Source organism: Triticum urartu, chromosome 4, assembly GCF_003073215.2.
Source record: "Triticum urartu cultivar G1812 chromosome 4, Tu2.1, whole genome shotgun sequence".
Classification (NCBI taxonomy): Eukaryota; Viridiplantae; Streptophyta; class Magnoliopsida; order Poales; family Poaceae; genus Triticum; species Triticum urartu.
Window position 1 is genome coordinate 9,049,194 of NC_053025.1, and position 25,313 is coordinate 9,074,506.

The 25,313-nt window shown below is 45.0% G+C and overlaps 4 protein-coding genes across 6 annotated transcripts; 2 read left to right on the forward strand and 2 right to left on the reverse strand.

The window, feature by feature from the left end:
- The first annotated feature begins 402 nt into the window (after positions 1-402).
- Positions 403-1,361, forward strand: LOC125553380 (non-specific lipid transfer protein GPI-anchored 5-like). Its single transcript, XM_048717171.1, has 2 exons — positions 403-836; positions 940-1,361. Exons 1-2 carry the CDS (start codon positions 476-478, stop codon positions 1,197-1,199), a joined length of 621 nt encoding a protein of 206 aa, XP_048573128.1. The 5' UTR covers positions 403-475; the 3' UTR covers positions 1,200-1,361.
- A 1,719-nt stretch (positions 1,362-3,080) lies between these two features.
- On the forward strand, positions 3,081-4,295 carry LOC125550221 (non-specific lipid transfer protein GPI-anchored 5-like). The gene is made up of 2 exons (XM_048713169.1): positions 3,081-3,690; positions 3,781-4,295. Exons 1-2 carry the CDS (start codon positions 3,369-3,371, stop codon positions 4,116-4,118), a joined length of 660 nt encoding a protein of 219 aa, XP_048569126.1. The 5' UTR covers positions 3,081-3,368; the 3' UTR covers positions 4,119-4,295.
- On the reverse strand, positions 4,184-9,457 carry LOC125550220 (protein CDC73 homolog). Of its 3 annotated transcripts, XR_007301547.1 has the most exons (5): positions 8,401-9,457; positions 7,835-7,917; positions 7,652-7,738; positions 6,057-6,159; positions 4,184-4,668 (listed from the first exon to the last, which is right to left on the reverse strand). XR_007301547.1 is itself a non-coding variant. In XM_048713168.1 (4 exons), the coding sequence occupies exons 1-3, from the start codon at positions 9,359-9,361 to the stop codon at positions 7,652-7,654; spliced, it is 1,131 nt and encodes a 376-aa protein (XP_048569125.1). In that variant the 5' UTR covers positions 9,362-9,457; the 3' UTR covers positions 4,184-4,668; positions 7,642-7,651. The 3 variants fall into 3 exon arrangements, 2 of the variants coding, with proteins under 2 accessions (XP_048569125.1, XP_048569124.1); XM_048713168.1 differs by lacking the exon at positions 6,057-6,159 and having other exon boundaries at positions 7,642-7,738; XM_048713167.1 differs by lacking the exon at positions 6,057-6,159 and having other exon boundaries at positions 8,401-9,456.
- A 14,528-nt stretch (positions 9,458-23,985) lies between these two features.
- LOC125553381 (non-specific lipid transfer protein GPI-anchored 5-like) lies at positions 23,986-25,003 on the reverse strand. Its single transcript, XM_048717172.1, has 2 exons — positions 24,570-25,003; positions 23,986-24,466 (listed from the first exon to the last, which is right to left on the reverse strand). The coding sequence occupies exons 1-2, from the start codon at positions 24,928-24,930 to the stop codon at positions 24,210-24,212; spliced, it is 618 nt and encodes a 205-aa protein (XP_048573129.1). The 5' UTR covers positions 24,931-25,003; the 3' UTR covers positions 23,986-24,209.
- Between the last annotated feature and the right edge of the window lie 310 nt (positions 25,004-25,313).

Sequence of the window (25,313 nt, forward strand, 5' to 3'; positions counted from 1 at the left end):
GTGGGGTGGTGGAGTCGGCTGACGCGGTGGCGGACTAGCGCCGCGCTACGTCTCGGGCAGGGTTGGGGAGGAGAAGGGGAGTCGGGGAACCGGCGGCGCCTAGGGTTTCGCCCCCGAGTCGCTCGAGAGCGGACGACGCGGATCGTTGTTACTATTATTTCCTTTCAAAAAAGGAGAAAGAAACCCGAGACTCTGCATCGGTCGATGCATGCAGCCATCCGTCCCAACTAAGTAGTGTCGAGTTCATCCGAGTTTTCTCACCAGCACAGTAACATATGTGGAAAAGCACTCTACAAAGTGCAAGCTACTTTTGGACGTTAGATAGAGCAGTCGATCTGCCCGTCGCTACCGAGCCACCGGTCGCTCGTCCAACAAAGCATCCGAGCACCTATAAATTGAACCACGAGCCCACGGCACGACGCACAGTGCACCACGAACTTAACCCCGGTTCACTCCGATCATCATCCACCCACCGATGGCCCGACGCCGGAGCAGCGGCGGCATCTCGTCCGCGCTGAGCCTGGGGCTCGCCGTGATGGCCGTCACATGGGCGACGTCCACGGCGCAGCAGCAGCAGCAGCAGCAACCGCCGGCCGTGCCAAGCGTGAGCGTGCCGAGCTGCCCGCCGGTGCAGGCCTCGCTGTCGCCGTGCGTGAGCTACTTCATCGGCAACTCCTCGTCGCCGTCCGACGCGTGCTGCAGCCAGATGCAGGCCATGTTCCAGTCGCAGGCGCCCTGCCTCTGCGCCGCCGTGTCCGCCGTGCCCGCCCAGCTCGGGTCCGTGGTCGGCGGCCTGCTCCCCACCGCCTGCAACCTGCCCCCCAACGCCTGCTCCGGTACGCGCATGCTGCCTGCAGCGACATGATATACACGTAGGAAAACTGAAATGGAATGAGAGAGAGTGACTAACCACTTCTGTTTGCGTGTGTGTGTGTGCAGCCGTGACAGGGACCTCGAGCTCTGCTCCGGCTGGTGGCGCAGCGGCGCCGTCGTCGTCGGGGACACCTACTGATGCTGCTGCGGCTGCGCCGGTGACCGGTCCGGCTGATGCGAACCCGGCTGGCACGCCTTCCGGTGGTGGGGTGAAGTCGGTTCCGGGGACGGTAGATTCGGCTGCCGTTGAGTGCAAGGGGACCTCCGCTGCCGTCGTCGTCCTGGCCATGGCTGCCTCGTTCCTAGTAGCTGCTTCTGTTTTCTGATCTCATTGTGTGATTCCGGCCGGGGTTTGCTGTGAGCTTATCTCACGATTAGATACTCAGTTTATCATTGATCTGATCCAGTGCGCATCAGCGTTGTGACTTCTTTTTTATTGGTTATCATCCGCAATGCACATCAGAGTTGTCACTTGGTGGTTTGATACAGTACCAGCTTTTCCGGAAAAAACTTTTGATCTTATTATTTTTAACATTAGTATAGATGCAAGCGCTCATTAATACGCGCATACACCCACCCCTATCAACGCACACACGCACATCCTACCCCTACGAGCATCTTCGAGGACTGAGCCGGCATATCATCTTGAGATTTGCGAAATCACATCGCCGGAACCAAGACTTGAACCTTGGGGGCTGGGGATACCAGGGTCCCTCTAACCATCCAACCACAGATTGATTCGTAACTTTTGATCTATTCATCTGTCATGTCATGGCAGTACAAAGAATAAAAAGAAAACCTCAAAAGTAACAAAAAATAATTGTAAAGAGGAATTAATTTCATCTGGAACTCCAACGTCTCACGCAGCTCCTGAATCGTAGTCATGTGCTTTAACAACTATATTCTGTATAGTTCCACACAAAGCAAATCAGCGCGACAAGCCACAAAACAGAAGCTTAGCAAAGGTGAGGACTCCAGGGCAGAGGATGATTACTCGAAAGGGATTTTGGTAATTTCAGTTGTTTTTACAGGCAAAACAAAAAAGATTCCGTGATACACCTGCATTCGTGCTAGATTTGAACAGGTTCTTTGGTCTAAATTTGATCGTAATTTGATGGATGTGGGTAGAATTCAAATATAAGAGGAGGAGATCGAAGTCTTACCGGCTCTAGAGGAAGAGAGAGGGACATCTTTTGTGATCTCGCCAGTCATGTTGAATGAGCCTAGAATGTGTATGCATATTAGGTATTTTTGTTCTCTTGATTCTTTTAGCAAATATTAGTTTTAAACATGTTGTGTTTAACCGGCGTCCGTGGGTGTTGTTTTCCTCGTTGGAGGCGATGGTGGGGCATCCCTCACTCAATTGTTTTCAGAGGAAGCTTCAGATCTGGGGGAGGCTACCATTGACGGCGGCACCCGTGGGCGTCGTAGCCTTCGTTGGAGGCGTTGAGGGGCCTCCTGGATCGGATGATGGCGACGTCTTCATCGTCACCATCATCTTTAGAGACATTCATCGGTTGGACGGACATGTGGACGGCTTAGTGGTTGGGCGTCGGCAGGTGGTGGGGCGGTGTTTCATCCTACACATCGATGGCGGCGGATCTCGGCGGCGTGACGCAGTGGAGACTCGGCGTCCGATGGGTGGCGATGGACTTGTGCAGGAGGACGACGTTGTCTGGCGTCGTGGTGGCGTCGATGGCAGAGAGGCCTGGCAAGGTCGATGCGTTAGTATCTGATTTGATGATGGAATCGATGGATGAAGGAGGTGACGGTCCTTGCAGCGTGCGCATGTGGTGCCTATTGAAAGTGCGTCGGACCGGTTTGTAACCCAGTCCAAGTATTGTGACTTGGATGGGACATCCGGCATTTAATGTTAGGTGTTGATGCAATGTCTGTTTGGTATTAGGCTCGGGTATTCGGCACCCCTTCATCACGGGGATAGGAATAGCGACAAGTGTTGTCAAGATGGTGGCTTTACACTTACTGATGTATTACCTTGTAAGGACTTTGTGAATAATTAATAAACATCGCCGAGATGCAGAGGTCGGGTACATCCTCCTTTAAAAAAAAGTCACTGGGTACTAGAGCTAGCTAGAGAGGCTCTGTTTTGGCTCACCAGGCGAGCATGCGACGCAATCGGGTTGGTGACCAACCATCCGAGCCGAGCTCATCAAAGCACATTCTGCAGGAAAGCGGCCCGGTAGGATAGACCTCTCACAGTCACGGGGCGCCGGCAGCGGGTGACATTCTCCGATCAGTTCACCGGCGAGCCCCGAAAAGCCACGGGGCTGGACTAGCCCGGCCCGGGCAGCAGTTAGATAGGCCGGCTCATCCACCCGGCCACCGTTCCCGAGCTTTCCACCCGTCGCGTCGCCCTGTTTTCCCAACAGTCTCTCGTATAAACCCTGCTGCCTCCATCGTCTTCCCCACGTCGAATCAATCCAATCCGATCCAGCACAGTACATTCCATTCCATTCCACCAAGAACTATCCAAGATGGCTCGGCGTGTGCTCGGGGTGGTCGCCGTCCTCGTCCTCGTCGCGACGGCGACACGTTGCTCGGCGCAGACGACGACGATGACGATGCCCACGTGCGCGCCGGTGCCGCTCAGCCTGTCCCCGTGCATCGGCTACCTCTTCGGCGTCGGCTCGGCGGCGCTGCCGTCGTGCTGCTCGCAGCTGCAGGCCTTCTTCCAGTCCCAGGGCCCCTGCCTGTGCGCCATGTCCAAGCTCGCGCCCAGCCCCTTCGGCCTCGTCCTCGGCCAGGTCCAGGGCATGATCCCCAACGTGTGCAACCTGCCCACCGACCCGTGCGACGGTGCGCCCCTCACCTCCTCCTTCTCTTCACCAAGTACTGTATACAGCACACATTGACAGGGCTTTCACTGACGGAAACGGGATGATGCAGATGTCTTTGGCGCGAGCAATTCGACGGACGACTCGGCGACCCCAACCGCAAAGGCCACGGCTCCAGAGGCGGCACCTCCGGCAGCTACTCCCGCCGAGCCTGCAACCACACCGGAGAGTGCTGGTGCGACTGAAGCTCCACCGGCAGCAGGTGACGATTCTCCGGCTGTTGCCACGAAGACAGGACAGGTTGCTCCCCAAGCAGCTGGACCAAGCACCGATTCACAGGGGATATCAAAGCTCCCAGAACTGCTGCACGCAGCAGGCGCGCCGAGCTCTGCCGCTGCCACCGTGCTCATCAGTGTGTTTCTTGCCTATGTTTCGGCCATGTTTGTGTAAACCCCCATAGCAGCCATTACCGTAATACCAGCGAATGTATCCATGTACCATACGAGGAGGCGGTGTAGATTCAGGCCGCGCCCGTGTTACACCATGTTGCAGTGAAAATGTTACACTTCATGTGTTCGAAGCAAAGCAAAATGTTCTAGGGTTTCAGATCCTGATGGGTTACAACAATGGAATCAGACAATGTTCCTTTGGTGGATAACCCCTACCTGCCATAATTCCCCAATATCCACACAAGGATGACGACACTTATCTCCGACAATGCCGCGGGTGAAGTAGCCTAGCACCATGTCACCAGTCTACAGTTAATATGTCAGATTGGATAGACTACATCATAGCTTAGCAACCGAAATGCACATAAGATGCAAATCCTCATGAATGCAGAAGGAAGGTAGGTTCCTGGCATCTCGTTCCACCGTCGACCGGCACCTGAAATACGAGGCTGGGATCTAGGGGTGCTTGTTCTGCTCGTCGACATCTCAACCAGCATAAGTCCACTTCCATCACCCAACATGGTATTTGAGTATTTCGGTCACAACAGCGACTGTAAAACAAAATTGAGAAGAAAATGTCACTAACGGATAGGGCCATGAAAAACGCTTGATAAAATTCATTCAAAATCCAAGGAAAAATATCCAACACTAACTCAAAACATGTAAGGTTAATACGTACTCCCTCCGTCCCAAAATTCTTGTCTTAGATTAGTCTAGATACGGATGTAGTACATCCGTATCTAGACTAATCTAAGACAAGAATTTTGGGACGGAGGGAGTATATCCTAAGCAAAATGCAGGGTAGAAAGCTGACAGTTAACAAATACGATATGAAAAATGATATTATTAAGAAACAGTAAGACATAGCGAGCTATGCCTCTCCACAGCGATTAGGCCGTCCCACCCGTCCGATTTCAGACATGCATGGCCTGGATCACCTCTGTCATCCACCCCTGCCCCACTTTTACCGTGAAACGGCTACCAAACGTAAACTGGGCCACTACTCTGAAGAACGACTTCGGCGATTTCCTGTGAAGTGAACCAACACTGAGCCAGGGTAACTACGCGCGCGAACCCAGCCCAGCGCCGTGCCCCCCCCCCCCCCCCCCCCCCCCCCCCCCCCCCCCCCCCCCCCCCCCCTCCTGTTTTTCTCCATCGGCGACATCTCCCCCCTCGCCGCGATGGAAGCCTCCTCTCTCCCCCTCGCTGATGATGATGCTTAGGATTCCGCCTGCTCCTGATTGCTGCAGCATGGGAGGCCATGCGCGACAGCGTTACTGTTGACGGTGGAGAGGATATCATCGGCAAGGAAGGTGACCTTAATAATCTAGGCATGAGATTGATATTAAGGTAGATTCTTTCTCTGTTTCTCAATTCCATCAATCTCCTCCTGAGATCCCCTCCCAGATCTCACAACCACAACTCTCGCTTTCTCAGCTTGCTTATATTTATGATTTGGTAACAAGTTGCCCTGGTGTTTGCTTAGGTTTCCCCTAATTTTGTATGCTTTTGTTTCTATACGTGTTAGGTTATGAGGGTTACAACTAGGTACAAACCTTAACAGGGACTTATCTTCTTGGGATGCAAAGAATGAAGTTAAATTAGTCGTTCTGTGTGCACTTTCTGTAGGTACTGTCAGGGAGATGGCCAGTTAATCTGTGAACTTTCTGTATTCGAGAGATTGTGTCGGCTGTGAGTTCATGCAGATTTTGGTTCTATCATGCACAGTAAAAACTTATCTGCTCACATACGTTCAGCTGCTGCAGATGATGCATGGGTATTGCAGTAAATATGTTAACAGTATAAACTGAACAATCGATTCGGTAACTCTACTTTTGGTTTGACGGATCTATAGCTTATGGAGAATTCATGCAATAGACATCTAAAGTTGAAACTTGGAGATCATCTTATATCCTCATGTTCACCTCTCAGTTCTCACCTTTTTTTTCTCATTCCTTCATCCTTCATTTAAGCAGAAATTCAATTTCATTTGCTCAAGGTAGCTGCAAGTCGCATGTATAGTTTCTTCACTTAGGCCCCCCCTGAGAAGAAAATTATTGTGTTTTAGATGAAGTAATTGGCATGAAGAATGTGTGTCATACCCAAATGAGTTAACATGCTTTTCATTATTGTCAGTATGATGATCATGAATGGCTAGGATACTTTAGATCAAGCATATGAGTTGAGGTTGGGGTGTACTCCGGATGAGTATACTGTTGAGAGTAGATCAGTGAATTAAACAAGCTGTGGGCATAAGTGGCATGACCAAATGCCAGTAACGATAGAGCTCTTCGCTACTTGGATACTGGCAGCATATCACACTGAGCAAGGAGGAAACAACACTTGGATGTTCCTTGCGAAAGTGTTTTAACATGTGAAGCTACATTCCAGCCCAATCAGTTACTGTTATCTGAAATTGTCTTGGGAGCAGCGAGCTAAAGATTTGCAAACATATATATGCAAACATGTTTAAATCAACTATATGGACCGGTTCATGCAAATTTAACCTATGTATGCATTGTGACTATTATAGACCGGATCTTGTAAATTAAGATAATTCTATCACCGAAATGAACGGTGCGGCAAAGTGCGTCATCATCGTCTAGAGCAACTACATATCCTAGCCCAGTTGCCACCACGGACTCATTATCTCATTATCAGGGATATGTCTGACAGACCATAAAAATTAGTACATGTAAGCTCAATGATGACATTGTGTCACCAAAGAACTAGCTATGGACAGGGGTGCGTGGAAGCTTGCTATCCATGTGCCAGAGCCATGAGTTGGTCGCGAGATCTTATGGGTTTCACCTCTAGCCTACCCCAACTTGTTTGGGACTAAAGGCTTTGTTGTTGTTGTTGTTGTTGTTGTAAGCTCAATGATGACATTACAGGCCCACTTCTAGTAAGAAGTTGGAACAGTTTAACTTGCATAAAGGCAAAACCTACTATGAGCATTGTAGAACTGAAAAGGTTACACTTAGCAAATCCTCGAGCATTGTATTTAAACAATATATAGAAATATGTGAATCCCAAATCGATCAAAATAACAATGTCAAGATATGCTAGCATTTGATACCATTTCTGGATTCTTCTAACAATTAATATAGAAATAGCAAGAAGCCAACAACTAAAACTACCAGTGTGAATTATTAAAACATGACAGTAAAGGAAGTTACACACTATGATGGCTTCTCTTGTTATAAAATTAACTTGAATAGCACAGTCTGATATCATCATGCATATTTGAAGTGAAGCCTTGTCCTAATTGCCTGCAGGACTACCCCTACACTATACTCTAGGACACCAAATGCTTGATAAGTCCATAGCACAAAGAACAAAACTGAACCTTCAGTAAACACACATGTATCACTAAGGTTACTGCAAAGACACTTAAACTTTAAGAAAACACATGATAACCAATCTTAAACACCCGGTTATTAAATTCACCAGGAATTCGAGGTGTCCATATCAAGTACAAAATGGAAGGGACAGCTTAAAAGATCACACGGTTAGATACACACGAGGGTTCACCTATGAGCGTGCCCGCACAAATTCATCCAGCCGATCCCACACCTCAAGAGCAGCTGGTCTGTCCTGATGCCTTTTATTCTTGCTTATCTGCACCATAAGTTAGTAACACAATAAAGCAGCTGTAAGTGGGAGAAAAATAGAAATTGATTAACCAAAAGAACACGAAAAATTCCTCCCACTCACAGATATGATTTTGACATTCCACTGCTTGACCACTTTTGCTGAATCCACACTATCATCTTCAAAGCGTACAAAGAACCCAATAACTGAGAAAAGTTTAAAATGTTAGGCCACAGATGGTATCGACTTGCTGTGCTGAAAAGAAAAACAGAGCAATCTAATGGTCCATGTTGCATTACAAATACCATTTATGACCAAGTTAGTGGGAGACCTTGCTAGGAACAGAGATAAAAGGCACAGGCAGCCGGATATGATTTGGTTAGTCATAGCAGCAGTGATTTCCTGCTCGACAGTCAATGTCAATGCCAAAAAACAAGCATCATTTTAACCCAATTGGGTTAACAAAGTAAGTAGTCAAAGTGTACTCCCGGTACAGAACAACCCTATCCTGCAATGTTGAGGGACAATTCAGCGATCCCTATGAACCTCAGTACGAAAATCTTGAATCACTGATGTGATGTGATTATTTCTACAGTTGTTGAGCAAAAACTAACGAAGCTCAGCTCAGAGATGCTAACACAACAAATCGCAGATATACAAACAGGCAAGCACAAACTAGAATGGCAAACCTTTGTTGAAGATGTCGACATGACCCTTGAAGGGCCAGTCCTTGAACTGCCACTCCTTTCCGAGCACAAACACGGCCACGACCCGCGCCCAGTCGTCGGCCTTGAGCGAGGCCGGCTTGTCCCTGACCTCGAATGCCACCGGACCGCCAGCCCCGCGGACGTGCTTCTTCTGCAGGGTGACGCACTCGGGCTTGGGGCTCCCCTTCATGGCCCGCATCTTCTCGTTGCTGGGCACGAACACGAAGTCCTCCAGGAAGTCCTTCACGTTGTAGATTGTTATCAGCGTCTGTGACGCGCTAGGCACCAGTATGATGGGCACGAAGCCGTCGCCGAGCGACTTGTCAAGCTTGGGGTTCGCGAGGGCGGCGGCGGCTGTGGCGGATGGCTCGTGCCGGCCCGTGGCGGAGGGCGCGGCGTCCTTGTTCCGCAGGCGGTCCTCCTCGCGGCGCAGCGCGGCGTGGTAGATGGCGAGGAAGTCGCGGCCGCGGGCGTCGAGGACGGCGTTGCGGTCCTTGAGGGGCCGCTCGAGGGCGCGGACGTGGGCGGTGGAGGCCTCGTCGGCGTCGGGGTCCTCCCCCTCCTCCTCCGGGGGCGGCGGCGGCGGGGGCGGGTGGGCGTCCTGCGCGAAGGAGGAGGGGAGGAGGGGCTCGGCGGAGGGGAGGGAGCTGTCCCCGAAGTGGAGGAAGTCGAGGAAGGTCTTGCGGTCCGGGAGGGAGACGGGCGGGATCCGGCGGAGGCGGGCGGCCTGGAGGAAGTCGGTGTGCTTGAGGTCGTTGTGCTGCGCGAGGAAGACGGCGGCGGAGAGCGGGTAGGGGCGGCCCGACTGCTTGGAGGTGAAGGCGGTGGGGACGTTGGCCGGGAAGGTGTAGTCGTCGCCGAAGAGCACGTCGTCGCCGTTGAAGATGATCTTGTCCAGGTCGCCGCGGGCGGCGTAGTCCCGGAGCACGGCCAGGGGATCCATGGCCGCGCCGGAGCTTGGTTTGGGTTGGGTTTCCGCTGGATCTGGCTCTGGCTCTGGGGTTTGTGTTTTTTTTTCTTCCTTTTTTTTTGAACTGCTTTTTTTCTGAGGGTTTGTGAAGCGAATGCGAATCCAAGCACTGCGTCGTTTCAAGCAGCTAGCCCGTTAACTAGAGGCCCGATGTAAATGGGCTGGGTAGATTATGGCGATTCCAGTAGATAACAAAAATATTGTTGTTTCTCAAAAAAAAATTGTTTGTCTAAAAAAATTGTTTCAACTCAAAAAAATTGTTTAAAAAAACTAGATAAAAAATCCAAGATGCTCGGATGAGCTGGCGTGCAAATTTTCATGGTCAAATGACATCCGAAGAGCTCATGGCAAAAAAAAATGAAATTGGATCAACACCGCGCTTTCTTTCAAAGTAGTATCTTTTAGTTTCACAGACAATTTTTGGTTTTTTTATGCATCACATTTTTAGGTAGGATCTTTGACCAAACCACCGCCGACGTCCAGTGCGTCCTCGACCTCATTATGGACGACATCCAGATCTGGCATGCCGCGCGATGCATTACTGTGAGCCAGTTGTTCGCACACGAACACATCACCGTGTACCCTCGACGTCGAAGGAGTCTCACCGGAAACGCGATTCGCAAGACAACCGGAGAGAATTTTTGAGGACCCGGAACCCCACACTCCCGGGAGGGACCTCCTCGGGGAGTGCGGCGGCTATGGGCTACCCTAGGTCGGTCAAGCCGTCCCTAGAGTCTCGGGATTCACAGCTCTGCAACACAAAGAACGGCCCAGAACGAGGAAGCAAAAACGGGGGAGGGACAAAACATAGATGAAAAAGTAGTAGATGTGTTTTTTGATTGTGTGTTGTTCAATCGGCCGTCACCTTTCATCTATTTATGAGGTGGCTGGACTTTCTGTAATCACTTACCTAACTCGAACAGGAATCTTTGGCAATTTTCCGGATCAACTTAGAGCCACCGAGTGGTTTGCTTCGGTCCCACCGAGCGAACGATGTCAACTCTCTGTATCCTTCTGTAATTTACCGGATTAACTTGATCTCACCGATTGGTTTGCTTCGATCCCACCAAGTGAACGTTGCCAACTCTCTGGTAATTTTTCGGGCCAACTCGGTCTCACCGATCAAATCAACTCGGTCGGTCTGAAATGACTCTGTAGCTTCAGTTTCTGACCTTATTTTGCCTTCACAGGTTGCATACGACCTCGGATTAAGATGATTTTTATATCAAAATCAACCGTTTCGACGAGACGCACAACTTTAGTGTTGAACATTTTCCATTAGAGGCCATCTTAATTGATTTTAATGCCATTCTTTAATCTGGTGTCAACATAAGCATCTCTGAACTTGTCATAACTATTGCATCCAAGCTCCGTTTTAGACCATCTTCATATCCATCTCGATCTTCTTAAAGAGATCCATCCGGAGTGAACTCCAATCCTAAGTTTGAATTAATCTTTATATAGCCTAAGCTACTTTTATGACTGTGTCACTTTTGAGCGTCAACACATGCCCCCCTGTTTTTTGGCATAGCTAGCGTGCCGAAAAATAACTTGTACCAAGCTTGTTCTAAGGATAATGTCAATACTCCATCGGTCATTTATATGACAATAAGTATATATCGGCCATGTTTATGCTAAGGGCAATAGTTATTTATCGGTCGTTGCCTATCTAGGCTTCTTGCCACACACACTTGGGTGGTACTTCTTTAAATATTTTTCATTGAGAGCTCGAGGTAACAATATCCCTTGTACAAATTCCTCCAAATATGAGTTTTCAGGAACTACTCTTGTAATCCTAAAAGGACCTTCCCAACTTGGAGACAACTTCCCGAATTTTCTGTCTTTCGAACCAATTGGTAGAATCACCTTCGACACGAGATCGCCAACTTGAAAAGTCTTCAACTTGACCTTCTTATTGTAAGCTCTTGCCTCCCTCAACTTATCTCTCTTTATGGCCTTCAAAGCAGCCAAACGTTTATCGATGACTTCATCAATATTGTCCATTGATGACCCACAAATATATGAGATCTATCATAGTCCTTTCGATAAGTAAGAGTGTCAAACCCAACGAGGAGCAGAAGGAAATGGCAAGCGGTTTTCAGCAAGGTATTCTCTGCAAGCACTGAAATTATCGGTAACAGATAGTTGTGTGATAAGATAATTCGTAACGGGTAACAAGTAATAAAAGTAAACAAGGTGTGGCAAGGTGGTCCAATCCTTTTTGTAGCAAAGGATAAGCCTGGACGAACTCTTATATAAAGCAAAGTGCTCCCGAGGACACATGGGAATTGTTGTCAAGCTAGTTTTTATCATGCTCATATTATTCGTGTTCGTTATTTTGATAATTTGATATGTGGGTGGACCGGTGCTTGGGTGTTGTCCTTCCTTGGACAAGCCTCCCACATATGATTAACCAATCTCGCAAGCATCCGCAACTACGAAAGAAGAATTAAGATAAATCTAACCATAGCATGAAACATATGGATCCAAATCAGCCTCTTACGAAGCAACGCATAAACTAGGGGTTAACTTCTATCACTCTAGCAACCCATCATCTACTTATTGAAGGAAATATGCCCTAGAGGCAATAATAAAGTTGTTATTTTATATTTCCTTATTCATGATAAAGGTTTATTATTCATGCTAGAGTTGTATTTATCGGAAACCTAAATACATGTGTGAATACATAAACAAACATCGTGTCCCTAGTGAGCCTTGATAACCCACAAGTATAGGGGATCGCAACAGTTTTCGAGGGTAGAGTATTCAACCCAAATTTATTGAGTCGACACAAGGGGAGCCAAAGAATATTCTCAAGTATTAACAGTTGAGTTGTCAATTCAACCGCACCTGAAAGACTTAATATCTGTAGCAAAGTATTTAGTAGCAAGTAATATGGAAGTAGCGGTAACGGTGGCAAAAGTAGCAGTAGTAGTTTTTGTAGTGACTGTAACATTAGCAACGGAAAAGTAACTAAGCAAAGATCAATATGTGAAAAGCTCATAGGCAATGGATCAGTGATGGATAATTATGTCGGATGCGATTCCTCATGCAACAGTTATAACATAGGGTGACACAAAACTAGCTCCAGTTCCTCAATGTAATGTAGGCATTTATTCCAAATATAATCATACGTGCTCATGGAAAAGAACTTGCATGACATCTTTTGTCCTGCCCTCCCGTGGCAGCGGGTCCTATTGGAAACTAAGGGATATTAAGGCCTCCTTTTAATAGAGTACCGGAACAAAGCATTAACACTTAGTGAATACATGAACTCCTCAAACTATGGTCATCACCAGGAGTGGTCCCGATTATTGTCACTTCGGGGTTACCGGATCATAACACATAGTAGGTGACTATTGACTTGCAAAATAGGATCAAGAACTCACATATATTCATGAAAACATAATAGGTTCAGATCTGAAATCATGGCACTTGGGCCCTAGTGACAAGCGTTAAGCATAGCAAAGTCATAACAACATCAATCTTAGAACATAATGGATACTAGGGATCAAACCCTAACAAAACTAACTCGATTACATGGTAAATCTCATCCAACCCATCACCCTCCAGCAAGCCTACGATGGAATTACTCACACACGGCGGTGAGCATCATGAAATTGGTGATGGATGAAGGTTGATGATGACGATGGCGACGGATTCCCCTCTCCGGAGCCCCAAACGGACTCCAGATCAGCCCTCCCGAGAGAGATTAGGGCTTGGCGGCGGCTCCGTATCATAAAACGCGACGAATCCTTCTCCCTGGTTTTTTCTCCCCGAACGTGAATATATAGAGTTGGATTTGACGTCGGTGGAGCCTCAGGGGGGCCACGAGGCAGGGGGCGCGCCCTGCACCCTTGTGGACAGGGTGTGCCCCCCTGGTGTTGATTCTTTCGCCAATATTTTTTATTTATTCCAAAACATGTCTCGTTGATTTTTGGGTCATTCCGAGAACTTTTATTTCTGCACAAAAATAATACCATGGCAATTCTGCTGAAAACAACGTCAGTCCGGGTTAGTTCCATTCAAATCATGCAAGTTAGAGTCCAAAACAAGGTCAAAAGTGTTTGAAAAAATAGATACGATGGAGACGTATCAACTCCCCCAAGCTTAAACCTTTGCTTGTCCTCTAGCAATTTAGTTGACAAACTGAAAGTGATAAAGAGAAACTTTTACAAACTCTGTTTGATCTTATTGTTGTAAATATGTAAAGTCGGCATTCAAGTTTTCAGGAAAGATTATGAACCAACCATATTCACAATAACATTTGGGTCTCATGTTTACTCATATCAATGGCATAATCAACTAGCGAGAAATAATAATAAATCTCGGATGACAACACTTTCTCAAAACAATCATAATATGATATAACAAGATGGTATCTCGCTAGCCCTTTCTGAGACCGCAAAACATAAATGCGGAGCACCCCTGAAGATCAAGGACTGACTAGACATTGTAATTCATGGTAAAAGAGATCCAGTCACGGTCATACTCAATGTAAATTAATAGTAATGCATGCGAATGACAACGGTGCTCTCTAACTGGTGCTTTTTAATAAGAGGATGATGACTCAACATAAAAGTAAATAGATAGGCCCTTCGCAGAGGGAAGCAGGGATTTGCAAAGGTGCCAGAGCTCAAGTTTTGAAATAGAGATGAATAATATTTTGAGAGGTATACTTTCATTGTCAACATAACAACTAAGAGATCTCGATATCTTCCATGCTACACACATTATAGGCGCTTCTCAAACAGAATGGTAAAGTTTATACTCCCCCACCACCAACAAACATCAATCCATGGCTTGTCCGAAACAACGGGTGCCTCCAACTAACAACAATCCTAGGGGAGTTTTGTTTGCAATTATTTTGATTTGAGCATGGGACTGGGCATCTCGGTTACCAGCCATTTTCTCGTGAATGATGAGCAGAGTCCACTCATCTTGAGAATAACCCACCTAGCATGGAATATATAGACAACCCTAGTTGATACATGAGCTATTCGAGCATACAGAACATAATTTCATTTGAAGGTTTAGAGTTTGGCACATAAAATTTTACTTGGAATGGCAGGTAGATACCTGATACGTCTCCAACGTATCTATAATTTTTGATTGTTCTGTGATGTTATATTATCTGTTTTAGATGTTTAATGGGCTTTAATATACTCTTTTATATTATTTTTGGGACTAACATATTAACCGAAGGCCCAGTGCAAATTGCTGTTTTTTGCCTATTTCAGTGTTTCGCAGAAAAGGAATATCGAACAGAATCCAAACGGTACGAAACCTTCACGAGGATCTTTTTTGGAACAAACGCAATCGAGGAGACTTGGAGTGGAAGTCAGAGATGCAATGAGGCGGCCACGAGGCAGGAGGACGCGCCCCCCACCCTCATGGGCCCCTTGTAGCTCCCATGTTGGGGCCTTTTCTGGCGATCTATCGGAGGGGGATTTGATCACGGAGGGCTTCTACATCAACACCATAGCCTCTCCGATGATGTGTGAGTAGTTTACCACAAACCTTCGGGTCCATAGTTATTAGCTAGATGGATTCCTCTCTCTCTTTGGTTCTCAATACAAAGTTCTCCTCGATGTTCTTGGAGATCTATTCGATGTAATACTTTTTGCGGTGTGTTTGCCGAGATCCGGTGAATTGTGGGTTTATGATCAAGTTTATCTATGAACAATATTTGATTCTTCTCTGAATTCTTATATGCATGATTAGATATCTTTGCAAGTCTCTTCAAATTATCAGTTTAGTTTGGCCTACTAGATTGATCTTTCTTGCAATGGGAGAAGTGCTTAGCTTTGGGTTCAATCTTGCGGTGCTCGATCCCAGTGACAGAAAGGGAACCGACACGTATTGTATTGTTGCCATCGAGGATAAAAAGATGGGGTTTATATCATATTGCTTGAGTTTATCCCTCTACATCATGTCATCCTGCCTAATGCGTTACTCTGTTCTTATGAACTTAATACTCTAGATGCATGCTGGATAGCGGTCGATGTGTGGAGTAATAGTAGTGATGGAGAATCGTTTCGGTCTACTTTGACACGGACGTGATGCCTATGTTCATGATCATGCCTAGATATTCTCATAACTATGCGCTTTTCTATCAATTCCTCGACAATAATTTGTTCACCCACCGTAATATATGCTATCTTGAGAGAAGCCACTAGTGAAACCTATGGCCCCCGGGTCTACTTTACATCATATAAGTTTCCGATCTAATTCTAGTTTACTATTTATTTTGCAATCTTTACTTTTCAATCTATACAACAAAAATACCAAAAATATTTATCTTATTATCTTTATCATATCTCACTTTTGCAAGTGGCCGTGAAGGGATTGACAACCCCTTTATCGCGTTGGTTGCAAGGTTCTTGATTGTTTGTGCAGGTTCTAGGCGATTTGCGTGTAGTCTCCTACTGGATTGATACCTTGGTTCTCAAAAAGTGAGGGAAATACTTACACTACTTTGCTGCATCACCCTTTCCTCTTCAAGGGAAAAACCAATGCATGCTCAAGAGGTAGCAATACCGCTTATAGGAAGGTATGGTGGACTCATATGGAATAACTTTGGGGTTTATGGAAGTGGATGCACAAGCAGTATTCCCGCTTAGTACAAGTGAAGGCTAGAATAAAGACTGGGAAGCGACCAACTAGAGAGCGACAAAAGTCATGAACATGCATTAAAATTAATCAACACCGAGTGCAAGCATGAGCGGGATATAATTCACCATGAACATAAATATCATGGAGGCTATGTTGATTTTGTTTCAACTACATGCGTGAACATGTGCCAAGTCAAGCCACTCGAATCGTTCAAAGGAGGATACCACCCTATCATACCACATCACAACTATTTTAATAGCATGTTGGCATACAAGGTCAACCATTATAAACTCCTAACTAATTAAGCATGGCATGAGCAACTATAATCTCTAATTTTCATTGCAAACATGTTTCATTCATAATAGGCTGAATCAGGAACGATGAACTAATCATATTTACAAAAATAAGATAGGTCGAGTTCATACCAGCTTCTCTCATCTCAATCGATCCATCATATATCGTCATTATTGCCTTTCACTTGCACGATTGAACGGTGTGGATAATAATAATAGTGCACGTGCATTGGACTAAGCTAGAATCTGCAAGCATTTAATACAAGGAAGAAGACAAGGTAATATGGGCTTCTGGTTAGATCAACAATAATGCATATGAGAGTCACTCAACATTTTCATCATGGTTTTCTCCTCTCGACCCCCAAAGAAAATAAATAAAACTATTTACACGGGAGAGCTCCCAACAAGCAAAAGAAGAACGAGAAATCTTTTTGGGTTTTTTTAATTACTACTACTACAAGCATGGAAAGTAAACTAGCTAAAAGCTACAACTATTTTTTTTTGGTTTTTATTAAGGTTTTTCAAACACACAAGAAGAATGCTGGAAAAGAAAATAAACTAGCATGGATAGTACAATGAAAAAGTATGAGCACCGACAACTAGAATGAGCGTGTGAACATGAATGTAATGCCGGTGAGAAATACGTACTCCCCCAAGCTTAGGCTTTTGGCCTAAGTTGGTCTATGGCCATTGCTGACCTGGTGGATATCCAAAGTTGTAGCTGGGGTCATACTGAGATGCAGCAGCTACTGCCTGACGAGCTACAGCTTGGAGGCGGGCTGCCTCCGTCCTCCTCTCATATTCGTTTGCTTCCTCCCTGGTTATAACATATCTCCTTTTTGCCTGAAAGTCAAAGAAAGTAGGAGCAGGGAGGGCAACATGGATGGTGCGCCGTCTGTCAAAGATTAGCCGGTACTGGAGGAATTGTTCATTCCTCTCAACAAACTGATGGCGAACCATGGTATTATAATCTAGGTAAGCAGGAGGTAACTCTATATCATTTCCATGTATGGGTATATTAAGATAATTAGCTATACGAGTTGCATAAATCCCACCAAACAAATCTCCACTTACACTGTTGTGATGCAACCTTCGTGCAACAATGGTCCCCAAGTTATATTGTTTATCACCTAATACCGCACTCTTGAGGACACTAACATCTGGAACGCACATGTGAAAAGCCTCATCTTTACCGTTAATGCATCTACCAATGAAGAGAGAGCAAAATAATGTATGGAAGGGAAATGAATGCTCCCTATGGTAGCTTGTGTGATTTCCCTAGATTCCCCCACAGTGATACTAGCAAGAAAGTCTTTATATTCAGATTTGCGAGGTTCACTAACATTGCCCCAGTGCGGGAGTTTACAAGCAGTATTAAAATCTTCTAGGTCCATGGTATATGATTTATCATAAAGATCAAATAAAACAATGTGAGAATTGCGCGAGGATGTAAATTTAAACCTTCTCACAAGGGAATCAGTTAGGTAGCGGTATTGCCAACATTTATCTGACATGAAGCCCTCAAGATCAGCGTTACGCACATACGCGTCAAATTCATCCTTGATGCCTGCACCATAAACTCCTCTTACCGCGATTCACAAGGCCGCACTTGAGATTCCCTTGGTGGTTCATCGTCCTGCTCACGTATCGCAAGTCTTGGTTCTTGCTTCCTGGAGGAACCACCTTGGTACATTTTCCTAAACATTTTTCTTCCTCTGAAAAATTTCTGAAATTTTTAGTGACTCAAAATAAAAGTGAATCAAACTCAACAAGATTGATAACAACTACTCCTACAAGTGCCTAGAGGCCATATCATGCATTAAAACTACTTTTGACCACATAAATTTGACATGCAAGCTCAAGAACATGGTCACCTAAGCAGCAAAAATTTGCAATAAATAAAGAACTAGAACAAAAACTAATTGGACCATTGGAGGAGTCACATACCGAAGAACAATCCCCCAAAGCAGTTTTGTGAATGGAGCTTTGAGCAAGGAGATCGAAAATGACAGCAAGATGAGCTAGAACACGGGTTTGAGTTGTGGGATGATTTTTTCTGAAGGAAGACGAAGTGTGTGGGTGCTGGAATAAGTGGAGGGGCCCCACGTGGGGTCCACGAGGTAGGGGGGCGCGCCCCAGGGGGGTGGGCGCACCCTGGACCGTCGTGGCCAGGTGGTGTGGCCCCCTGGTGTGTTTTCAGTGCCAACAATTCTTAAATATTCTACAAAAAATTATATTTCATTTTCAGGACATTTGGAGAACTTTTATTTTCGGGGTATTTTTTTATTACAAGGATAATTCAGAAAACAGACAAAAAATTACCATTTTTGATTTATTTAATCTAAATTGCAGAAAGTAAAAGGAGGGTACAGGGAGTTGTGCTTTGTGACTTCATCCATCTCATGCTCATCAAAAGGAATCCACTAACAAGGTTGATCAAGTCTTGTTAACAAACTCTTTCTGAATAACATGAAACCGGAGAATTTTTGAATAACACTAAGTTACCTCAACGGGGATATGCATGTCCCCAACAATAAAAATATCATATTTTTTCTTGACAGTAGGAAGAGGGAATTCAAAACCTCCAATAGTGATCGTTGAAATTTTTTCAATAGAATTGATACTGTGGACTAGAGGTTGTTTCCTCGGAAAGTGTACTGTATGCTCATTACCATTAACATGAAAAGTGACATTGCCTTTGTTGCAATCAATAACAACCCCTGCAGTATTCAAAAAGGGTCTACCAAGAATAATAAACATATTATCATCCTCGGGGATATCAAGAATAACAAAGTCCGTTAAAATAGTAACGTTTGCAACCACAACAGGCACATCCTCACAAATACCGACAAGTATAGCAGTTGATTTATCAGCCATTTGCAAAGATATTTCAGTAGGTGTCAACTTATTCAAATCAAGTCTACGATATAAAGAGAGAGGCATAACACTAACACCAACTCCAAGATCACATAGAGCAGTTTTAATATAGTTTCTTTTAATGGAGCATGGTATAGCTGGTACTCCTAGATCTCCTAGTTTCTTAGGTATTCCACCTTTAAAAGTATAATTTGCAAGCATGGTGGAAATTTCATCTTTCGGTATCTTTCTTTTATTTGTAACAATATCTTTCATATACTTAGCATAAGGATTCATTTTAAGCATATCAATCAAACGCATACGCAAAAAGATAGGTCTAATCATTTCAGCAAAGCGCTCAAAATCCTCATCATCTCTTTTCTTGGATGGTTTAGGAGGAAAAGGCATGGGTTTCTGAACCCATGGTTCTCATTGTTTACCGTGCTTCCTAGCAACAAAATCTCTCTTATCATAACGTTGATTCTTTGATTGTGGGTTATCAAGATCAACAGCAGGTTCAATCTCTACATCATTGTTATTGATAGGTTGAGCATCAACATGAACATCGTCATTAATATTATCACTAGGTTCATGTTCATTACCAGATTGTGTTTCAACATCAGAAATAGAAATATCATTGGGATTCTCAGGTGTGTCAACAACAGGTTCACTAGAAGCATGCAAAGTCCTATCATTTTTCTTTTTCTTCCTCTTAGAAGGACTAGGTGCATCAATATTAGTTCTCTGAGAATCTTGCTCAACTCTCTTAGGGTGGCCCTTAGGATACAAAGGTTCCTGAGTCATTTTACCCCCTTTAGTCACAACTCTAACAGTATTATCATTTTTCTTATTATTTAATTCATTGAGCAAATCATCTTGTGCTTTAAGCACTTATTCTACTTGAGTGGTAACCATAGAAGCATGTTTACTAATAAGTTTAAGTTCACCTTTAACTCTAGACATATAATCACTCAAGTGTTCAATCATATAACCGTTACGTTTCAATTGTCTACCAACATAACCATTGAAGTCTTCTTGTTTAACAATACAATTACAAACTCATCCAAGCATTGGCTAGCAAACTTAGTAGATGGGATTTCAACCTTATTAAATCTATAGAGAGAATTTACCTTTACTACCTGTGTCGGGTTATCAAGACCATGTATTTCTTCAATAGGTGGTAAATTCTTAACATCTTCAGCTTTAATACCATTTTCTTTCATAGATTTCTTTGCCTCTTGTATATCTTCGGGACTAAGAAATAGAATACCCCTTTTCTTCGGAGTTGGCTTAGGAGTTGGTTCAGGAAGTGTCCAATCATTATCATACTCAACATATTATTCAATAGCAATTCATCTTGATCAACGGTTCTTTCCCTGAAAACACAACCAGCAGAACTATCCAGGTGGTCTCTGAAAGCATCAGTTAGTCCATTATAAAAGATATCAAGTATTTCATTTTTCTTGAGAGGATGATCAGGCAAAGCATTAAGTAATCGAAGAAGCCTCCCCCAAGCTTGTGGGAGACTCTCTTCTTCAATTTGGACAAAATTATATATTTCCCTTAAGGCAGCTTGTTTCTTATGAGCGGGGAAATATTTAGCAGAGAAGTAATAAATCATATCCTAGGGACTACGCACACAACCAGGATCAAGAGAATTAAACCATATTTTAGCATCACCCTTTAATGAGAACGGAAATAACTTAAGGATATAGTAGTAACGATTTTTTCCTCATTAGTTAATAGGGTGGCTATATCATTCAATTTAGTAAGATGTGCCACAACAGTTTCAGATTCATAGCCATAAAAAGGATCAGATTCAACTAAAGTAATTATCTCAGGATCGATAGAGAAATCATAATCCTTATCAAAAATACAGATAGGTGAAGTAGCAAAAGCAGGGTCATATTTCATTCTAGAATTCAAAGATTTTTCTTTCAGCTTAGCTAATAGTTTCTTAAGATCATATCTATCTTTGCAAGCTAAAAGAACTCTAGCAGTTTCTTCATCCATAACATAACCCTCAGGCACATCAGGCAATTCGTATCTAGGGGGAGAATCTTCATCATCACTTTCATCAATATTATCAGTTTCAATAATTTCATTCTCTCTAACCCTAGAAAGTTGTTCATCAAAAAATTCACCTAATGGCACAGTATTATCAAGCATAGAAGTACGTAGTTTCATCATAAGCATCATGCATAGCAGAAGTGGCATCATCAATAACATGCGACATATAAGAATAAATAGCAGGAGTAGGTGTCGCAAGTTTACTCAAAATAGAAGGTGAATCAAGTGCAGAGCTAGATGGCAGTTCCTTACCTCCCCTCGTAGTTGAGGGGAAAATCTTGGTTCTTTCACCTTTCAAGTTCCTCATAGTGATCAACAGATATAAATCCCAAGTGACTCAAAGAATAGAGCTATGCTCCCCGGCAACGGCGCCAGAAAATAGTCTTGATAACCCACAAGTATAGGGGATCGCAACAGTTTTTGAGGGTAGAGTATTCAACCCAAATTTATTGATTCGACACAAGGGGAGTCAAAGAATATTCTCAAGTATTAACAGTTGAGTTGTCAATTCAACTGCACCTAAAAGACTTAATATCTGCAGCAAAGTATTTAGTAGCAAGTAATATGGAAGTAGCAGTAACGGTGGCAAAAGTAACAGTAGTAGTTTTTGTCGTGATTGTAACAGTGGCAACGGAAAAGTAACTAAGCAAAGATCAATATGTGAAAAGCTCGTAGGCAATGGATCAGTCATGGATAATTATGTCGGATGCGAATCCTCATGCAACAGTTATAACATAGGGTGACACAGAACTAGCTCCAGTTTCTCAATGTAATGTAGGCATGTATTCCGAATATAGTCATACATGCTTATGGAAAAGAACTTGCATGACATCTTTTGTCCTACTCTCCCGTGGCAGCGGGGTCCTATTGGAAACTAAGGGATATTAAGGCATCCTTTTAATAGAGTACCGTAACAAAGCATTAACATTTAGTGAATACATGAACTCCTCAAACTATGGTCATCACTGGGAATGGTCCCGATTATTGTCACTTCGGGGTTACCGGATCATAACACATAGTAGGTGACTATTGACTTGCAAAATAGGATCAAGAACCCACATATATTCATGAAAACATAATAGGTTCAGATCTGAAATCATGGCACTCGGGCCCTAGTGACAAGCATTAAGCATAGCAAAGTCATAACAATATCAATCTTAGAACATAATGGGTACTAGGGATCAGACCTTAAAACTAACTCGATTACATGGTAAATCTCATCCAACCCATCACCGTCCAGCAAGCCTATGATGGAATTACTCACGCACGACGGTGAGTATCATGAAATTGGTGATGGAGAAAGGTTAACGATGACGATGGCGACGGATTCCCTCTCCAGAGCCCCAAACGGACTCCAGATCAGCCCTCCCAAGAGAGATTAGGGCTTGGCGACGGCTCCGTATCGTAAAACGCGATGAATCCTTCTCCCTGATTTTTTTCTCCCTGAACGTGAATATATAGAGTTGGAGTTGACGTTGGTGGAGCTTCAGGGGGCAGGGGCGCCCTGCACCCTCGTGGACAGGGTGTGGGCCCCTGGTGTTGATTCTTTCGCCAGTATTTTTTATTTATTCCAAAACGTGTCTCTGTTGATTTTCAGGTCACTCTGAGAACTTTTATTTCTGCACAAAAATAACACCATGGCAATTCTGCTGAAAACAGCGTCAGTCCGGGTTAGTTCCATTCAAATCATGTAAGTTATAATCCAAAATAAGGTCAAAAGTGTTTGGAAAAGTAGATACGATGGAGACGTATCAAGCCTCTACTAGACTAGCTCGTTGATCAAAGATGGTTAAAGTTTCCTAACCATGGACATGAGTTGTCATTTATAACGGGATCACATCATTAGGAGAATGATGTGATGGACAAGACCCATCTGTTAGCTTAGCATAATGATCGTTCAGTTTTATTGCTATCTCTTTCTTCATGTCAAATACATATTCCTTCGACTATGAGATTATGCAACTCTCAGATACTGGAGGAATGCCTTGTGTGCTATCAAATGTCACAATGTAACTGGGTGATCATAAAGATGCTCTATAGGTATCTTCGAAGGTGTTTGTTAAGTTAGCATAGATCGAAATTAGGATTTGTCATTCCGAGTATCGAAGAGGTATCTCTGGGCCCTCTCAGTTCTGATACTGTCGCGCATATATGCCCCCCTCCTTCATACTTGTATAATACACGAATAGTTTCACAAATGGCTATAAACACAACATGTTTAAAACTAATATTTGCTAAACGAATCAAGAGAACAAAAATACCCAATATGCATACACATTCCAGGCTCATTCAACATGACTGGCGAGATCACAAAAGATGCCCCTCTCTCTTCCTCTAGAGAGTCGGTAAGACTTCGATCTCCTCCTCTTATATTTGAATTCTACCCACATCCATCCAATTACGATGAAATTTAGACCAAAGAACCTGTTCAAATCTAGCATGAATTCAGGCGTATCACGGAATCTTGTTTGTTTTGCATGTAAAACCACTGAAATTACCAAAATCCCTTTCGAGTAATCATCCTCTGCCTTGGAGCCCTCACCTTTGCTAAGCTTCTGTCTTGTGGCTTGTCCCGCTGATTTGCTTTGTGTCATGATCTATACAGAATACCGCTGTTAAAGCACATGACTACAATTCAGGAGCTGCATGAGACATTGGAGGAAATAATATTCCGGATGAAATTAATTCCTCGTTACAATTATTTTTTGTTACTTCTGATGTTTTTTATGTTCTTTGCACTGCCATGACATGACAGTTGATGAATAAATCGATTTTTTTTCTCCGAAAAAGATATCACTGTATCAAACCACCAGGTGACAACTCTGATGCGCATTGGGGATGATAACCAATAAAAAAGAGTAGAGTGTCACAGTTCTGATGTGCACTGGATCAAATGAGTGACAAACTGAGTGATACCAAGCGGAACATCATCCATCTAATCGTGTGACAAGCTCACATCAAGCCCCGGCCGGAATCACATGATGAGATCAGAAAACAGAAACAGCTAGGAACGAGGCAGCCATGGCCAGGACGACGACGGCAGCGGAGGTCCCCTTGCACTCAACGGCAGCCGAATCTACCGTCCCCGGAACCGACTTCACCCCACCACCGGAAGGCGTGCCAGCCGGGTTCGCATCAGCCGGACCGGTCACCGGCGCAGCCGCAGCAGCATCAGTAGGTGTCCCCGACGACGACGGCGCCGCTGCGCCACCAGCCGGAGCAGAGCTCGAGGTCCCTGTCACGGCTGCACACACACACACGCAAACAGAAGTGGTTAGTCACTCTCTCTCATTCCATTTCAGTTTTCCTACGTGTATATCATGTCGCTGCAGGCAGCATGCGCGTACCGGAGCAGGCGTTGGGGGGCAGGTTGCAGGCGGTGGGGAGCAGGCCGCCGACCACGGACCCGAGCTGGGCGGGCACGGCGGACACGGCGGCGCAGAGGCAGGGCGCCTGCGACTGGAACATGGCCTGCATCTGGCTGCAGCACGCGTCGGACGGCGACGAGGAGTTGCCGATGAAGTAGCTCACGCACGGCGACAGCGAGGCCTGCACCGGCGGGCAGCTCGGCACGCTCACGCTTGGCACGGCCGGCGGTTGCTGCTGCTGCTGCTGCTGCGCCGTGGACGTCGCCCATGTGACGGCCATCACGGCGAGCCCCAGGCTCAGCGCGGACGAGATGCCGCCGCTGCTCCGGCGTCGGGCCATCGGTGGGTGGATGATGATCGGAGTGAACCGGGGTTAAGTTCGTGGTGCACTGTGCGTCGTGCCGTGGGCTCGTGGTTCAATTTATAGGTGCTCGGATGCTTTGTTGGACGAGCGACCGGTGGCTCGGTAGCGACGGGCAGATCGACTGCCCTATCTAACGTCCAAAAGTGGAGTAGCTTGCACTTTGCAGGGTGCACCGCCACTGCTTTTCCAGAGATGTTACCGTGTTGGTGAGAAAACTTGGATGAACTCGACACTAGTTAGCTGGACCGATGCAGAGTCCGGGGTTTTTTCTCCCCTTTTTTGAAAGGAAATCATAATAACAACGATTTTTTTTATAAAAGTAAAAACACCCAAAGTGCATTTCAAATCTAATTAATTAA